The sequence below is a fragment of the Topomyia yanbarensis genome, chromosome 1, assembly GCF_030247195.1.
Source record: "Topomyia yanbarensis strain Yona2022 chromosome 1, ASM3024719v1, whole genome shotgun sequence".
Classification (NCBI taxonomy): Eukaryota; Metazoa; Arthropoda; class Insecta; order Diptera; family Culicidae; genus Topomyia; species Topomyia yanbarensis.
The window spans coordinates 13,339,059-13,358,716 of NC_080670.1; the positions used below are offsets into that span (position 1 = coordinate 13,339,059).

At 39.8% G+C, this 19,658-nt stretch overlaps 1 protein-coding gene across 1 annotated transcript in view; it reads left to right on the top strand.

The window, feature by feature from the left end:
- Positions 1-19,658, top strand: part of LOC131676926 (lateral signaling target protein 2 homolog) — a 49,879-nt gene that overhangs the window by 27,878 nt on the left and 2,343 nt on the right. Inside the window, exons 2-3 of the mRNA XM_058956329.1 lie at positions 9,671-9,811; positions 17,974-19,655. Coding sequence (XP_058812312.1) covers positions 9,671-9,811; positions 17,974-19,655 — 1,823 coding nt within the window. The remainder of the gene's footprint in view (positions 1-9,670; positions 9,812-17,973; positions 19,656-19,658) is intronic.

Consider the following 19,658-nt stretch of genomic DNA (forward strand, 5'->3'; position numbering starts at 1 on the left):
TTTTCATAGAAGCTCGGGAGTAGCAGCAACACCTTCCTCGCAATTTGTAAATCCACGCCGTGCCGATTATCTTCGACCGTTGGGCCGTCTGTTGCCACGGAGCTAGCTCACTGATATCTCGAAATTCGATTATTTATGGCTTCTTTGTATAGCAGTAGCCAGCAGCAGTGGTGAGCTCGGCGAACGACTTATACCACGCGATCGAACAAAGCAAAATGTGTACTCTTATAAGGAGCTGTGTATGTGGGTGATAAACTCCACAGGGTGTATCGTAATGATTTACGCAGTGGTCGGGTTGTTGGAAATATCGTCATGGCACAATCAGTGGAGTTTCTCAATGTATTTTGGCTTCTTTTTTTAGTTTCTACCTGGAAACGTAGCAAAGTAGTTTGGTAAATTAGGGGCATCTTGTTAATCAAATTCAATAGTAAAAATTGCATATTTTTTTACGCAACAGTTACTGCCTTGGAGATCATTCCGTGAAGGTTTTAGGTACTTTCCTGAAATGTAGAAGTGTTTCAACGTGTAAGATATTATCGTTACGAATTGTTTGTTTATGCTACGAGAAACTCTGGCGAAATATGCGCACGATTACATGCTTTGTATACTTGTAGCATAAATGTGTTTAGCATCGTCCATTTAACTCATAACCTTTATTAAACTACAATGAACAGAATATCCAAAAAGTGCTCGAAGATTGTATAGTGAGGTACATATATACATACGGGAAGCTATCACGACAAGTTTGGTTTGAACATGGCTTGAGGAAATTTTCTCAGCATATTGTTGAATATTCGCAAAGAAATTCCTGATCTGGCGAGAAAATTGCAGCTGCTGACAAGAATCCAGATTTGTTTAGCTATTGTACACGAGATTTTTACCCAAAAAGAATGAAATTGTTCTTGGTTGTTTTAGGACATTCTAACCACTATGCTTGAGTGATTAATCCCTTTTAAAGTAATGTATTTGCCACATTTTTTGAAGCATAGAAAATAAGAAAAAATGGGAATGGATAGGTTCTACCATTTCAATTGCGACTTACAGCCTTAGGTGTATTAGTTTTTTTTCAATTATAACTAGTTAATTGTTAAGCAATATTCGCTTTAGTAATAATATCACAAAAGTAAATAATCATTTTTTCTTTCAATATTTGTATTGTATGTATTCATATTATATTTTATTAATTTCTTTTTCATGTACCGGGAGCAGAACCAGAAATCCGCAGAGTTGGAACGAGCTTTGCATTTCAGTCAATAAACGGGACAGGAGGAAAAAAGGGCAATTATTATTTGAAGTCAATGTTGCTACGCTCGGAAGGAAACAAATGGAATTAAAAAATTGAAATAGAATTTGAAAGAAAAAAAAATCAGTTGAATAATAACTGCCAGAGTTTCGTCGATATAACCGGTGATTGAGGTGATTTTAAATATAATGATTATATTGTACCCTAAAGTGAAAACAAACGATGAAGATGAGGTAACAGTGAGGGGTCAAAAGAAGCAAACAAACACTACTAACACAGTGCCACAATATAAAAAAATGATGTACTTTTAAAGTGGTCTGATAAAATTTGTAGATCACGTCAAATACAACACAAAACCACGTCTTTTCAATTTAATATGGCCTCAGAATCTTGATTTATAGCAAAGAAACAATTTTCGGGACTTTCCGCACGAAAAAATGTTCTACTCAGCCATTTTTCAACAGATTTCAAATTGCCTATGTTTTTTGGCAATGGCCATTCCAACGCACTATGGTCCCAAAGCTGTATTTAGGAAGACAAAACTGTTTGCGTCTAAACCGTTAGTTTTAGATATATAGTATCTTCGGCAAACTTTGTTAGTACTTTCTTGCCGATTTTTTTATATTAGTTGAATTAGGGTGGTCCTTGTGGTTAGGGTGTTCAAAGTATCAACTTCTTCGATATGTAAAATTCAGCTACATAATGTTCTACAAAGTTATAAATCAATCAAATTGAAGCAACTTTCCTTAAGAAACTATGTGGCTATCTCTAATGGTTCATGAGCTATGATTTTTGCAATATTTAAGGTGGGGTGGCTCTTTTTCTATTAATATCTTTTTATGTGTTAATTTCTCGCTAATACCTTGTTCTAGAGGTTTTTAGAACTTTTGTAAATACACATTTTTGCCGAAGCAATGAAGTTTCTATCTCTTTTGTTTGCATAGTTACAGGCGATTTTCAGAACAAAAATGGTTTTTTTCAAAGCTATATATCTTCCAACATTGCAAATGGATTTTCAATCTTTTAATTTCATTTGAAAGATCTGAACTTTTGTAGTTTTTGGTGAAAAAACTGCGGGAGCGTTATTTCTGTAAAATAAATAATTAATTTTTGAAAATGGTGTATTTTTCAACAAAAATCGTTCATAACTTTTCAAATAGACGAGATAATAACTTTGTTACTTCAGCAAAAATCTTCGCCATGCCAAGTTCTAAAAGTGCTGCAAACAAAGTATTTACGATAAATCAATGTATGAAGTGACAAATGAAAAATATTGATTTTAAGAGGTCACGTTTTCATCGCTCAATCTCTTATGGTAAAATCAACTGAGAAATAGTCAATGTGTGTTATAATGAAAATCTATTGAATATGTGACAGTTTGAAAACACAACATTTTACCGTACAACTACTTGTTAGCGTGAATTCAGAATAGTGTTAATAGCGTACTATAGTAAACTCTAAATAAAAGTTATCTATTACGGAGCCAATAAAGCAAGTACCGTCATCATGCATTATATAGATGCTAGGGAAATATGCTTTATAAGTTATTTTACCAGTTCGCGGTTAGCGATTTTCAGACCTCTTTTATTTGTTTTGAAGTAACAAAAAATTGAGAATCTTTCCTTAACTTACCCACAGCCGTCATTATTGTCGATAATTAATTTATACTTTCAAACATTGCATAAATGTTGGAAAAGCATACAATAATTTCCGCTGCTATGAATAACAAACTCGTTTCAAGATTTTATTTTGAGATAACAAGACGTGAACTAAAACATTGTCTTTCTAGCACTCGTTTTGAGTCCAAACCAAAAAGGATTTACTTAAGTGAGCATAGATAACTTTTGTTGGCCGATTTAGAATTAACGATAGTTTGCAGTTAACACTACTGTAAATCCACTGTACTATTTAGATGTACGGTAGATTGTTCTTTCAAAAACGTTTACAAATCCAATAGAATTGCCATGACATTCGGTATTATCACACTCAATGACTATTTCTCGGTTGATTTTACCATAAGAGATTGAACGTTGAAAACGTGACCACTTAAAATCACTATTTTTCATTTGTCACTTCATACATTGATTTTTCGTAAATACTTTGTTTGCAGCACTTTTAGAACTTTGTATGGCGAATATTTTTGCTGAAGTAACAAAGTTATTATCTCGTCTATTTGAAAAGTTATGAACGATTTTTGTTGAAAAAATACACCATTTTCAAAAATTATTTTTTTTACAGAAATAACGCTCCCGCAATTTTTTCACCAAAAACTACAAAAGTTCCGATCTTTCAAATGAAATTAAAAGATTGAAAATCCATTTGCAATGTTGGAAGATATATAGCTTTGAAAAAAAAACCATTTATGTTCTGAAAATCGCCTGTAACTATGCAAACAAAAGAGATAGAAACTTCATTGCTTCGGCAAAAATGTGTATTTACAAAAGTTCTAAAAACCTCTAGAACAAAGTATTAGCGAGAAATTAACACATAAAAAGATATTAATAGAAAACCAATTTTTAAAGAGCCACCCTACCTTAAATATTGAAAAAATCATAGCACATGAACCATTAGAAATAGCCACATAGTTTCTTCAGAAAAGTTGCTTTAATTTGATTGATTTATAACTTTGTAGAACACTATGTAGCTGAATTTTACATATCGAAGAAGTTGATACTTTTAACACCCTAACCACAAGGACCTAATTCAACTAATATAAAAAAATCGGCAAGAAAGTTCTAAGAAAGTTTGCCGAAGATACTATATATCTAAAACTAACGGTTTAGGCGCAAACAGTTTTGTCTTCCTAAATTTAGCTTTGGGACCATAGTGCAACGGTATGCTATGTTATGTACTTTTGTTAAAAGTACTATTTGGTTTTGGGATAACAATATGAATGACCCATTATTTAGCTATTTCTTCATTAAAAATATGAAAATTACTTTACCTTTTTACAAGGAAGCATCTTTGTTAAAATTGAAATTTAGTGAGAACATTTAATTTCGCATACAACGATATAATATATGATCAAAATCGGTAAAAAAATGGCGGAGTTATTATTTTTTTTCCAAATTAGAAACTTGTTCGCATGAACTTTTAAGGGGACAGTCTCATAAAATTTTCGAAAGATAGATTTTTTTTGATCGATTACTTATACATTTAAAAGTATGTGTGTAAACTTTGAGCTTGAAATTGAAAAAAATAACGGAAGATATAATTATAACATCTTATAGTGCGAGGCAGTACCTCACTAACCCCTTAAGAGTTCATGCGAGCAAGTTTCTAATTTGGAAAAAAATAAAAAAAATTGCCATGGATTCGAAATTGAATGCTCTCTCTAAAATTTCATTAAAACAAATACGCTTCTTTAGAGGAATATTGAGTAATTTTCATGAAAAAAGCAAAATTATGGTTGTTTTTATATTGTTGACCCAAACCCGCAAAGTATCTTTGACAAGAGAACATAACATAGCATACCGTTGGAAAGGTAATTTCTTCTTCTTTCCAGAACACAACAAAAATTTAAATCGATTGAAAAACGAACGTGTAAATTTTTTTAATACCGAAAGTCCCGAAAAATAGTTTTTTTGTCATAAATCAAGAGGGTATACAACATTTTTTCAAACACTGTCTTGTGTTGCATTTGGTGAGATCTATAACCTATACTAGGTCACTGGAAAAGTACAAGTTGTCAAAAATGTAGATGATATAATAGCTGTAGTAAAGGGGACGTTTGGAGCAAATAGAAAAGAGACACTAAAATACCTAAGAATTGGTGGAATGGACAGGTAGAAGTCGCTTGGGTAAAGAAAACAGTAGCGGGATAAAAATAAGGAAAACGTAATGAACAACGATCGAGAGGCTGCAGAGGCTTTTCTAGACGAGCACTTAGGTCGACATGATCCACAACAGTGGATAGTGCCAATAACATGGAAGATAGACGATGTAATATATAAGGACAAGTGATCGATAGTCTATTGATGGACAAACATAATGTGTAAAAGAGGATCCTTGAAATTTATACAGATTGTTTCGATTCCGAAATCCGATCGGGTTTAAACAATCGCCTCGTCAGCAAAAGTTGTTCACACAGCAGTTCTAAAGAGACTACAGACATCTATCGACGAAAAGAACATTCTACCAACATCTTTTGGTTTCAGAAAAGGTCTTTTTACTAAAGCGGGTCAGTGCAGTAAAGAGCCTTAAACGGCAAGAAATGAAAGTACCTTTATTTGATTTGAGCAATGCTTTTAACGTAGTCAAATCAAATGAACTGGAGAATACACTCACCGAATTGAACGTCGCTGCGGAACTAACCACTGCATGGAAAGCTTTCTGCAGAATGGACGATTAAGTTTACAAATACGCAAAACGTATCTCTCGAGGACTATCAACAATGGGCCACCCCAAAATGATTTCTTCTCACCGACGCTGTTTACACACACTATGTCTACATAATAGCAACAATTACGATGTTTTTTTGTCCTGTATGTGGACGTTTTAGTATCCTGTTCAGTGGCAGGACATTAGATCGTTTAAACGATATCGCTCTAAACAATATCGACAGATTTGTAGAAGCAGCAAGAGCTTCCAATTTCACGACACACGCAGATAAGACTGAAGGAATACTATTCCACAACAGTGCTAAGAAGTTGACTGTCACAATAAATGGAATTGGATTATAAATTGTGGAATTACATCGTCTTTTTAGAGTATAGCAATTGAAGTTTTGGAGCTAACACCTGAAAGGTAACAAGGAAGGTAAACGGCCGTCTCAACATGCTAAAAATTATCAGTGGAATCCGGACGGAAGCACATCCTCAAACATTTGCAAACATATATAAAGCATTGATAAGAAGTGTACTAGAATACGGATGCGGTGTACAGAATCACGCCAGTACTACAAACAAAAAGAAGCTTGAAGGCGTGAATAATCAGTGTTTGAGGAAAGCAACTGGCTGTGCTAAACATAGCTATCTCAATGCTTTAACAATGCTGGTTGGGTAATATCCGTTGCATCTTAGGCGGGAGCTTGTAAGTATTTCAAGAAATCCAACAAAATCGTTAGACATTTGAAGATCCCGGAAGCTACGGACCTGCAACAGTACAGATTCACCAATTCACAGTTAATGTCCTGGAAGTACTACCGCTAAAAATCCTTTCAAAACAAAGCAAGTACTGCAGAAGAAAGCGCATATTCACAGATGCATCAACGGATGGTGAGAGATCTGGGGTAGTAATATAGCTGGAGGGCTGCAAAAAACGATACTCTTTCAAATTGGAACAGGAAGTGGTCATCACGGCAGCTGAAGTAGCAGCAATTAGAATAGCACTATCCATCGTCGAGCAGAGGGAGCTACAAGAGAGTGTGGTGTGTGGTGACGATCGAAGGAAACGAGGTAGCAGATAAGTTAGCCAAAGTAGGGCTGTCCGATGAAGCACTAACATACGTTAATGGATTATTTGCAAGATACACTTTACTGATTTAAATTAAAAACTTAGCAAAAGGCCAACGGTTGGTGGTACTAACAATATTACATGGATAAGAGCAAGCGATTCCATGAAATTTTCCCAGAATTCTCTGCGGAGCCCTGGTATTACCGTGAGAAGATGGATGGATGGTTTCTAAGACCGGTGTTCCAATTTAAGCATCAGTTACTAAGTCTTGCGGACCTCAAATCAAAAAAACACTGAAGTGTAGCAAATCAATATTTGGCACTGTTTATTTGCAAAATTTTCTGCAATCTGTAAGGAAACCATCTGGAACCAGCACTATTTCTCCTATACTGACAAACATCCAATTACAAGGACCCCTCTTTTCCATCACCGGACATAGGTTTTGGTCTATGCCGCATTTCTACAGAGGTAGCTTTAGTGCGTGATGTGATTCAAACAGAATTAAATCAAAATCAAGCAAACTGTCGCGTTTACGTGGAAATGAAATTTGATTCAACTACTGTGTATCCCAAGAGACTCACACCAACAATCTCGGATCCATCTTGGATTAGGAACTAACGCTCAACACATATTTCGTATCATTTATAGGACCAAAACCACCGTGCGTGGTCGATAAGATTAATGGAAGCATCGAGCCCCCCCCAAAATTACGTAATATCACGTGGTTTTTAGACCGAGTAATTTGTGCATTCGCACTGGAACGATGCACGATAGAAAAAAAGCTGAGGGTATGGTCTCTGTTATGTCTGCGTGCGAAACATAAACAAAGATAATAAACATACCATTCCAGTGCAAGCTACGCAACGCCATTCGCATCGGTACGGTATGCCACGGCTCGAGCAATATGGATCGCTTCAAACAATACCAATTTCCAGCAACGAGAAATGCTCGTTGGTAAAATAAATGCAAACAAATTGGAATTCTTCTGGAACGTCGGCCGTCTACTGCGGTGGGAAAGTTTGTAGCGATAGCTTTCGCAAGGTCTTAAAATCGGCTACAGCTGTTTGAATATATACTGATTGAACATAGACATACACACGAGCGGTAACAATTGAAACAGATTTCATATGTTTTCGCCACAATGGTTATTTATTACCTATAGTTACGCCCTCCTTGAGATTAGCCTGGTTTTTACCGCGTATGACCGACCGACCGACTATTTGACCTGACACGCTTGAATGCCAGTCGTGTTTTACTTGAACAGGTTTCTGTACTGGCCATGGAAGTAAGACAGCTTTAATATTTTTTTGCCGAAAAAATGAGTATCTGTGGATTACATTGGAAATGACCTTTAATTCACAGTACACAATGGAAATGACCAGCTTTGTTTTGAATACATCACGAACATTTCTCGACAAACATATGATTACGGCCTAAAAGCCAACAGTCAAAATCCACTTTGAATGGAAATTCCGGACAAACCGTTACACGCCAATCACAGATGTTGGTAGTAAACGAAAGAGAAAAATTTTCTCTTTCATAAACTGTTGTGAACTGTGTTCAACTAGTAACGGTTTGTCTGGAATTTCCATTCAAAGTGGATTTTGACAGTTGGCTTTTAGGCCGTAATCATATGTTTGTCGAGATTTGTTCCATTCATCAGGCTTATACATAGCGTTTTTGTCTTCACTAAAAAGAGATTAAATTATTACACTCAAGTTTGAATGAGTGCAATACAGACTAGAATGGTGCAGTGCCATGTGAAAAAGAAAAAAAAAACAATTAGTAAGCCGTTTTCTCGACTTGCTGCTTTTTTTCGGAACTTTTATGCCTTAATAGGCAAGTATACGTGGAACCAGATTGATTTGTTAATTTTTATCCGTAAAACCAACAGTTATTAAGTAAATTATTTTGAGTCGTATTGTCCTGTCCCTTTGCAAAAAAAATCCCTTTTGTTTGTTTCCAAGTATTTTTAACAACGAAAATTAATTTTTCAGTCAACAATTGTTTAGCACGCAAACTACAGTTTGCATACTTGTACCCCCAGGCTAACGCATCGCATAGTTAAACACAGCATTAATAGATCATAAACAGGAACCGGTACACTAGCCACTGCGTGCCGTGAACCATCGAACTAGCTCCGCCGAGACAGAAGGAAGCAGCACCACTAGCCCAGCGAAGAGAAAAAAAAGAAACAGTCCACGCCTACTTGAGCAAGCCCTAATTTTTCAAGCTTTCACTGCGAGTCGTCAGTAACTGGTACCTTACCTACCTACCCTCGTTATAGTGTGTGCACGGAAACAGTAGCAGCCACCTGGGACGGCACCGGACCGGTACCTTATCGAGCGTGGAAAATCCATAAATGTCGTCGTTATCTGAACTCACGTTGCCGATTATTGTTGCGCCGCGTCCTCCTCGGTGGTGGTGTGAGTTTCTTATAATCCCCATGTGTCTGTCCCCTGCTCGACGAGGGGTGATCTGATCGAACGAAAGCAAGTGGGAACTCAATCGCACATTAGCGCACGTTACATTGTTGTGCATCTATAAGCTAACCAGAGCATGGAAAACGTTAAAAATAGCACTTTATGGGGAAACTGAATTGTTGTCGAACATTATATTAATCTGTGGGGTGGTGGGGGAAATTGGTGATAATTGATGATTGTTTAGCGAAGGGGAATAGTGGAACACTTTCCACACATGAGATTCGCTGAGATGTGGAGTGTTTATTGTTTTTTGGCTCGTTCCAATCTATCTAGCCGCTATTCGAGGCGTTATCAATCACAGGTCTTTATTGCGATTATCGAGAATCAATCACACGCCAATGCCAGAAGGACCTAGAAAATTGCTGATAAGCACTGTGGCTATTTAGCTGGTGAACTAACTAAACAGTTAATATTGCTACTAAACAGCCATGACTGGAGCACGTTGCATTGGCGCATGTTTTCACGTCATTTCGTCATATCATTTCATTTCGATCTCTCTTACATTTCTATTTGAAATAACTAATTATCTTCTTTTCTTACTCACTTGCAGGCTGACGATAAATCTTTACTAGCAAGATTTTACCATGCGGACAGAGCACTAACGGCGGTAGCCAGTGAACTGGACAGTTTCGATGGTCGAGCAGAGCCGGTACGCTGCACCCGGCTGGTCGGACGGTTGCGACAGGGACAGGTAAACGACTAGGAGGCGGATTCTATTCTAATACCCGTTTCTATTGATTCAGATATTTCTGCACGAACGATGGTGGCCTGACGTCAAGCTAATTACGTCGTTAATAATAAGTGATGTTTCGTCGAACGAAGGTTTCGCTATCAAAGACAAAGGGCAATTGCGGATCGATGAAACAGGAGTATGACCGAAGGAAGTCTACTCGGAAGTCTAACTTTAGAAAGAGCATGCAAGAAACTACGAAGATTTCATATCTACATCTACAATATCAAATGTAACAGAACTCGTATAAGTCGTTGATGAGCTGAAGAAAGTTTATACTGACGTTGAAGTTGAAAAATGAAACACCAACGTTTCTATGCGATTATCATTTATTCACTTCGATGGTATCCAATCTCTACTGACCTATCATCGGCTCACTGAGAGATGTTTGTTTCGTACTTATCTAATGCGACACGGCCAAACTCGTGACCGTTCACAGAGAGCGAAAAATAGATAATTTATAAAAGGAGGTAGTTTCTTACGACCTTACGGCGAGTAACAAGCACTACACCATCATGCGCCGAAAATTCGAGTGAAATCGATCATCATAAAGTTGTGACCTACGCATCGATTGATGATTTATCTTAACACGATGTTTTAGTTCCTGGATCCAAAATCATGGCGGCATAGCAGGGACGTCATATTGTTCTAGACGATCCACTATTTCTGTTAGTATATTAGTATACCCTGGTCTGGCGGATCAGACGTTTTTTTAAACCATAATCATCGAATGATCGAGCCAGCCATATAGAATTCTTAGTGCTCAGTACGATCGCAATAATAGTCGTGCGCGCTTAGAATCGACTGTAAAATCTGTCGAAACAGGAGGTCAAATTCCACAACGGAACCATGCCATTTACGCTAGATGCGGATGTGAACATACACTTCCATGTGGGCGATATCAGGTTTGATTTGTTCTCGGCAAGCGACCGCCAACAGACCCGCGAGGAAACCAAAAACCAAATCATTCGGACGGCCCCCTGTCGACAAGGCAACAATATTCTCTTGAATCGGAGTAGGACAACCGTCGCACCCCAAATTAAGAAATCGTTTTTCACACGAAAACACCCGAATTTCCCAAACCTCCTAAGAGTAGCTAAACGAACTGACCTAACCGGCCGCAAGTCGCACCCACCACTGAGGTGAACAGGTCCTGGAACAAAAAAAAATAGAGATGGATAATATTGGAAAGAATCGATACTTGCCAACGTTAGCGTCAACAAAATAGAGGAGAAATATTATTGGCCATAATATGGCCATATATGGCTTCCTTGCGGGATGTCGGATGTTGGGCCGATATATAGTCCTTAATGTTTATTTGGAGTTGCCTTCCACCGAGATAGGAACGAAACCAACGAAGAAGTTGTCGAAACAGGAGGTCAAGTTCCACAACGGAATGTAGTACCAAGGCTTTGCCTTTACTTTGCCAACATGGCAGTGGATTTAATGATATTTACATATGTTAGTCACCAGTTAGTTTTCAATGGTTTTGATAAACGGCAGATTGTGAATTTGATCTCTGGATGGATACAGTAACAGTGACAGTTGCTATTTGCGGTACTACTGTGAGCTCTGTTTAATATATGCATAGGACGGTAGTGTACATATTGACAAACTATTTTCAAATAAAATCAATGATCTCAAAATTCGCCGAGACAAATTCAAAATTTGTTTTTTTTGAAAAAAATCAAGGATGCGTAAAAAGTTTATCGTTTTACTCGTAAAGCTCAGAGGCTAACCTAATCAAGAATTCGTATATAGTTGAAAATTTGAAATGCATAAAATTCTGACACCCACCTAACTATAAATCGCTTAATGATACATTAAGAGCTTCGGGTATTCAACAATCCAAAAGTTCTAGGGCTTGGTGTATCACGGGAAAGACAAAAATTGGCAAGGTCAGCCCGGCACCGAAGAAGCAACCACCACACATTACTTAACATTATCCAGAGTATCATAACCAGTAAGCTGATTTATGGAGCCGAATAAAATGGTTTCGTCGACGACTTGCCTCTGAGCTCCCTCCCACCTACAACGGTTCAGCTCCTACCTAGCTCACCAATCGAGACAATATGTTTAAAAAAGAGAGGTATTTTACCCTTTTTCTTGGATTGCAGCCATCACGATTTTAAGAGGTGCAGCTAGTTTTATGGAGAAAACCTTCGGAGCTGACGAGTGCGTTCAAAAATCGACTGCCAATAGTATCTTCAGTCGATTTACCGGAGATCACATGGGTCCACAGGTTCAATGACCGCGACTGGAATGACAAGAAAGCTAACTTCGACCTGAACCTGGTGACTCAGTTAATACAACAGAAAAATTGGCCACTGCAAGCTGTATACCGATGGATCCAAACTGGGCGATCGTGTCGGATTTGGTGTTCACGGGCTCGACCCTGACATTTCGTACCGTCTTCCAGCAGGCTGTTCAGTATTCGCCGTCGAAGCAGTCGCAATACTCTTCGCTACTACCAAGAAACCACCCAGTGGTAAGACTATCTGATTCGCTATACGTACTCATTATTGTGGAAAAAGGGAACTCCCGACATCCATTAAATTTCCACTATACCTTATTACCACACTCTGCTGGATTCCCGGCCACACCGTTACAAATGGCAACGACGAAGCTGATCGCTTAACCTGTCTCCGACGAAATGCCTCCATGTACTCTAGAGACGTACCTGGAACTGACATCAACAGAATCGTTAGGCTCAAATCACGTCTTAACTTCGAAGCGCAATAGTTTTCCAGCTCCGGTCACTGCCGCATGATCAAAGAAGACTTCAAGAAATGGACTGAACGAGACTTGTATTCTTAAACTCGTGTTCTTCCACGACTCAGAGTCGGGCACACACGAGTCCAACGAATCTGGTGGTGACACTTAATTTGTGAATGCAAGAGACTTGCAGATCGTCGTCTGCACGGTTCTACGCGGGACACAATCTATATCGACCCGATTCAAGAGGAAACATAGCTTAATTTGCTAAGAGTTGTTGCTGACCTTTTTTAGCTCAATCTAAAGGACGACAAAACGAGGTATCGACAGTAACCCCTGTGAGCCTCACGCCATCCCCTCAACCAACAAAAACAACTCAACGAACTTTCTGTTTCGTGTATACTCCGATTCAAACGTTCCGGAGCTTCCAGCAGCTGTCGACAGGAGTACCTGGGTCTGCTAGACATGTAACACCTAAATACCACTAGTCTTCTGACTCGCTGTATTTCAGAAGCACACAAGAAATCTTTTAACTCATCAAATGGGGCACCTATATCTATTATTCCCCCCAATAGCACACTTCTAATGTTCAGATCGGTTTGGACTGCCGCACCCTATTTTGGAGCCCCCCAAACTATCACCACAACCCATCTGTCGACACAAAAAACTGTATTTTAGAACCATACGGACAAGCCACCGATGCAAAATACCAACTCCCCACTGAACCAAAGAACCTTTGTAAGCTCCTCATATCATCTGGACTGGCTTATTACAAACCGACCGATATCTCAACCACTGGTAGTGCACAGTGAAGCAATATACAGTGTCGATTTCACTTGATTCCACACACGTTTCGTCTGAGGAAAAGGTAATGCTAGAAGACAATGCCAACTGCCCACGTTCCTACGGAACAGGTTATTTAATTCTGCTTACTACACCTTTAAATCTCTACACACCTGGACAACGGAACCATGCCATCGGCGTCCGATGCGGATGTGGACGTACAAGGCTTGGCGCGCGTGTGGGCGACATCTGGTTCAACAGCACAACTGAGCCGCGAAGAAAACAGAAACCAAAACATTGGTCAGGTCCTGTACCGGCAAGACAATAATCTTCCGTTGAACTGGAGGGAAAGAATCGTCACATTCCAACCAAGAAATAGTATTTGGCACAACTCACCTATTAGATAATAATAGAGAAGGAAAATTTTCACAGGGAACGATACTTGTCAACCGCGATTTCACTATTTCCGGAAGCTGTCTCTACCCAAAAAATGCGGATCGGATGCTCGTCAAGCGTTCATATTATATACAACGTTATGGGGACGTGTCCCAACTGATGGCTTCCGGCATTTCACCTGACCGATACTACTCCAACTGGGTTCCACTATGCCATCAGCACCATCCCTGGAACACATGAAAACAAATATAATAAACAGTTGCAGTAGTATTGAATCTTACCGGAAGAAACCTGATAGCTCGTTTCAGTGCTGCTCTAAAGACCCTGCTGAATTCGACCACGGCGCCTAAAATCTACACCAACTACCTCGTGGTCGATGCGGCACTCTTTAAAAGTATTTAGAACCGCAACTGCAAATTATGTTCCAAAAACTTCAACGTGCAAATAGAAGAATAAACCAATAAACACCCGCTTTTGAAGGCACATCGACCAAAACGTGTCTTCAAAATCCCAGACTTCTGCAGGGAAGATAGAAAAAGAAATGTATTACAAAACTAAACGTTAATTATTCTGAACCAGGTGAATGACGCTCTGGGTTAAAGCCAAATAAATAAACGAAGGGATAGAAAAATTTAATAAGCAAAAATCCAAGTTTCAATGAATTTAGAAGCCAATGATTAATAACTATTATAGTCGAGATGGTCTTTCAAGAAATCCGTTGCGTAATACCTAGTCTTAAATAATGATTTCTGCATTCCAATTATGCAGGCAACTAAGTACATTATTCCTCAAATTGGCAGATCGATGAGTTCAATAAATAATAAAACATCTAAAAATCAATGAATACAAGAATCCAGAACTTGAGAAATCATTGTTCATTTGTTGTATCTACAGCAACGTTTGAGGTTAGTTAAAAACTTATTTTATATCGTATTTCTCGTCAAGTGGAAGTCAAATACTGTTGCAACTCTATTGAAAACTCACTGAAGTCCGGTAACCGTAGTTGGTTCTCCTGAAAAGTAGTCGCAGAAGAGAGTTATTACGTAGTGAACGAATGCGGGCTTGAAACACCCAGCGTTTTAGAATTGTAGAGCAATCCACTCTGGCAGACAATAAGACCGAGATAAATAAGGCTCGAGAGCTGAAGTACCGAGGTGTATTAACTGTAAACGGTTTTAGTAGCTCGGCAGCTGTTGCGCCATGGGAGATGTCGAAGAGCGTTGAACAACCACGATTCTATCAACCCAATTGATGTAGTAGGGATTCCAAACAGCAGAACAATATTCTAACATTGAGAGTACGTGCAATAAAGCGATTTAAGACAGCGTACGTCACTGAAGTTTTTGGCTATTCGCAAGATAAACTCTAGCTATCCACAATGTATGAAGTATGTAGTTTGAACGTTAGTGCCAAATTCAAGATGACTACATGAACCTTGACGTGAGAGTGTCTTAAAATCCTCGAGTCGAACAAACGGTAGTTGCACTGGATCGGACGACGTTTCGGCACAAACATGACGATTGAGCATTTGCTTAGGTTTAGTACGATTTTGTTCAGATCGCGTTACGTACTGAAGCTGTCCAGTTTACTTTGAAGAAATTTGGCATCGGTTGAATCCCGCAATCTTCAAGTCGTCTTTTGATATTAACATTATTAGACTAGAGGAGAAATATTACTGGGTCGAGGTGGCTTCCTTGCGGGATGCTGGATGTAGCAAGGAATGGTGTAGTAGGACAGTCCTTAATGCTGATTTGGAGTTACCTTCATTCGAAATAGGGACGAAACCATTGATGAAATTGTCCGTAAAAATCAAATTTATCTAGCTTGGATAGATCCATGCAAATGGCATCGGTTTGCAATTCGTCTACGAATCCACCGAATGCATAGGTTGTTGTGTTTAGAGTGAAAGAAATAGTTTGGAATCGCACGAAATTTGTGTCCCTTTTTGATGAACCAGAAACATGTAGGCCGCATTCCAACAGGTAGGAAATATTCCAATGGTGAGAGCTAGCTTAAAGACTCGTCGAAGTGGTTCAAGAAACCCGCTCATGCATTTTTTGATAGAAAACGAAAGTATACCATCTGAACCCGGGGAACTACACGCTTGGAGTTTACTGTAAGCATAACAGCATAATCAACGCAAATTCGGTTGATGGGTCGTTCTAAAGGAGTAGGATTCGCGACAGCTGCGACTTGTGGGTGTAAGGCGTTCGTTGAAAAAAAGCTTGAAAATTTGTCGGAGAACAGTTGACAGATTTCCTTAGTGTCAGTGCTTAAAACTCAATCTGATGGTATGCAAGATGGTTTAATTAAGGTCTCTAGAAGTTGGTAATTAGCTTATCCTGGAATCAGGATCCTTGGTTCTGAACGCTGCGATCTGGATTGTTGAACCAGGGTCTTGATCCTGGCATTTGGAACCAGCATCCATGATTTCCAGGATCAAAAATCTTTACGATCCTTGATGTTTGAGCTTCAATATCAAGAATCCTTGAGTTCCACGATCAACGGTTCATAAGTTCCAAATTAAAGAATTCTCGAGCTATAGAATAAAGGATCGAGGAATTCTGGGTACAAAGATGTTTAGTTCATCTTGTTTTGGACTCAGAAAAAGAACCGTTTGAGTTCCAGAATCAAGGATCAATGAGGTACAAGAATCAAGTTGCAGAATCGTAGATCCCTGAGGATAGGTCAATTATTATTAGGATTCAGAAACAAGGAGTTCTAGAATGAAGGATCATTGATCCTGGTTTCAGCAGCGTGACTCCAAGAATCCTTATTATTTCGTTCTGAAGTCATGACGAATCTAGAACCAGGATCGTTGATCCTGGAACTAGTGTCCTTGATCTTAGAACTCGAACCAGTATCCTTGATCGAGATCCATAGAATAAAAAAAAACGAGCAGTCTACAAATTTTAAAAAAATGAGATCTTCAAATATTCAAAGTATACAACATTCTAAAACTAATGGTGCATTATGGGAGCGGAACAAGGATGGTTAATGTAGTGCTTGGTAAGCAGCTGCAACCTCAGTATCTGCATGGTGAGGACAAATGGAACATTCTACCTATGCGACAGCAACAGCATGGCGTAAAACGCTTCATTTGATCATGTAAATTTCCAGGTCAGAATAGAATTATTTCACCCACTCATACATACACTGCTCATCATTAAGAAATGCTCACAGAAAAATCTAGCGACTGATTTCGCACAGACCAGACGCTAAAAACACACCGCTCACCTACAAAAATGCAATCGAACAAATTTTATTCGCATTGCTTCATTACTTCTACACGCGAGTAGCAAAAAAAACCTCGTGTGCACGTGTGCAAGATGAGTGAATCAAAAAACAAAGTGAGCCCACTAAGGGAAAATACTGTCTTGATCGACTCGAAGAAGACCTACAGTGTGTGTGGTGGAACAGTTGTTAAAGGTGAAAAGACCATGATCTTACGTTAGTGACACACCTCCAGCTACACCATACAAAAAATGGGGCGCTGATAACGTCCAATATGCTAAGCGATGCAGAACTCTTTACAGCGTTGAAGTACATGCAATACGACGTTGAATACGATAACACGAAAACCAAGAACTCCGTTTATATTGACAGGGAGTTTACTGAAATCAGCCTGCATGATTTAGCACAGCGCACCAGCTCCGAGTTCATTAAAAAACTTGTATCGAAATACGGAGAAGGGGAATCCGTTACGAAGGATACCTGAAGAAATTTTTTCTCCGGTTTTTCAACTGGATTTAGAATGAAGCTGCACCAACCTATTTCATCTTATTTGACTTTCGAATGCAAATCTGCTCAAGGTATAACGTACATTCAAAGAACCCTGTGCACATACTCCGGTCAGACACCCACGTGCTAACTCAGCTCAGCAACCAGGCGGCACACTACGGTAAACCATACGCTTAAATTGCTTCGGAAAATGGATCTACTACAACAAACACAGACAAACAGTCTTCCAGCACTAAACCACAGACAACTGGCCAAAAGATAAACCTCGGCAACCATAAGCAAACATCCAGTACACCGGTCGTGGTAATCACCAAAAAAGAAGACGACATGAAGATCACGCAGAAACACAAGATCCGTAAAAACAACCACCAGTGAACATTTGAAAAAACAGATCGTCATTCGTCATCGTACTGCTTCATCTTCCCATATCGAATACATTTCGCCCCCCCAAAAAATACTAATCTCTTCTTTTCTTTCGTTTCTTCCAGGACCGCGTGCTCTCCATCACCAATCACATCATGGATGAACTGCTGGGAGAGGACCGTGCCCCGCGAGCCTTCCGTGCCAAGTTTCCGGAGGAGGTACTGCAGGAGAGTCTAGCCGGCCAGCTGTGGTTCGGTGCCGAGTGCCTAGCAGCGGGATCCTCTATCATGAATCGGGAAGTGGAAAGTGTAACGATGCGTCCGCTGGCGAAAGCGGTCACGAAAAGTTTGGACAACGTGCGAAATCTGTTGCGGGAGCAGTGCTTTCGGAACAACACACCGAACAGTTTAACGCTCCGGCTGGATGTGAACGATGCCGCCACGGAGCAGTTGTACGAGAGCTTGAAGATATTCGACCGGTTATTTGCAGAGTTCGAACTGTTGTACGTTAGCGCGATGGTACAGGTCAAATCGAAACAGGAGTACGAGATGCAGGAGCTTATTTGTGTGCTCTTTTCGGAGACGCTTCAACGGGCGCTGAAGATCGGTCTGCTAGAGCAGGACCAGGTAGACTCTTACGACCCGGCGCTGATGTTTTCGATTCCGCGGTTGGCCATAGTCGCCGGGTTGGTGATATTCAAGGAAGGGCCACTGAACATGGATCAGCCGGCGGATAACATTTCCGAAATGTTCCGTCCTTTTCGGAAGTTACTGATCAAAATGCGAGATCTGCTGAGGACGCTGACAAAGCACGAGATGTACCAGTTGGAGAAACTGCTTTGCACCAACGAAGAGATCAGCTTGAAGGAACAACTAATCTGTGATGAAAACGGAAATGATAACAGCCGGGCTTCGCCGAAGGAAGACGAAGTCGTTATCGTGACGACTAATGTGAATAATAATAATAATAATAATAGTGATAAGGATAATCAAGACCAGGGTGAGGACAGTAGTTTTTATGCTAACCGTACTGTAGATAGCGATAATCAGCTTCAGGAAGCAGACGAAGACGCAATTTCGGAAAATGGTAATGATGACGAAGAGGACGACGTCCTCAAAGAAGGCCTAGTGACGTCGGATTGCGCTTCGGGCTACCTGATCCCAAACACCAATTTTGGTAATTTGTTGCAGACTAACGAAGCACCACTGACAGATAGTTTTATAGCCACTGACGATGAGTTGAACGCGGGAGTTTCTCCCCATGCTCGGATAGAACAGATACTATCGGAGACCAACCAAAAAATAGTGGACTCCGGTCTTGGAACGGCCAACTCAAGTCTGGACCACTCGCCAGAATTAGACACGGAGCGACCAGTGACCAGTGTTCGAGAGATAAGTGAGTCTTCCGAGGAGGAAGGCGAAGTTGATGAGTATGAACGAAGGGAAGATGACGACGTAGAAGACAGTGAAACTACCTTGTGTAATACCTATCGGGTCGGTCATCAGTTGGTCGATCCCGGTACTAGCGGTGGATCATCAAAATACTCGGACAAACATCACAGACACCGACGGCATCGAACGGGTGGCGGAACAACAACCGGTCGGAAACATTATTCTAAGCATAAGGCGAGTGCCGTTTCCGCTACTACGACTCAAGGTAGTTCGGCATATTCAAGCTGTGATACATCACCGTCGTCGGGTCGTCAAAGTGAATGCGGCAGCAGTAGCAGTAGCGGTGGTAGCAGTGGCGGTGATGCCGCTCAGGAAGTTGCACTAGCCATTCGAGCTGCTGGAAGGATAAAATTTAAGTA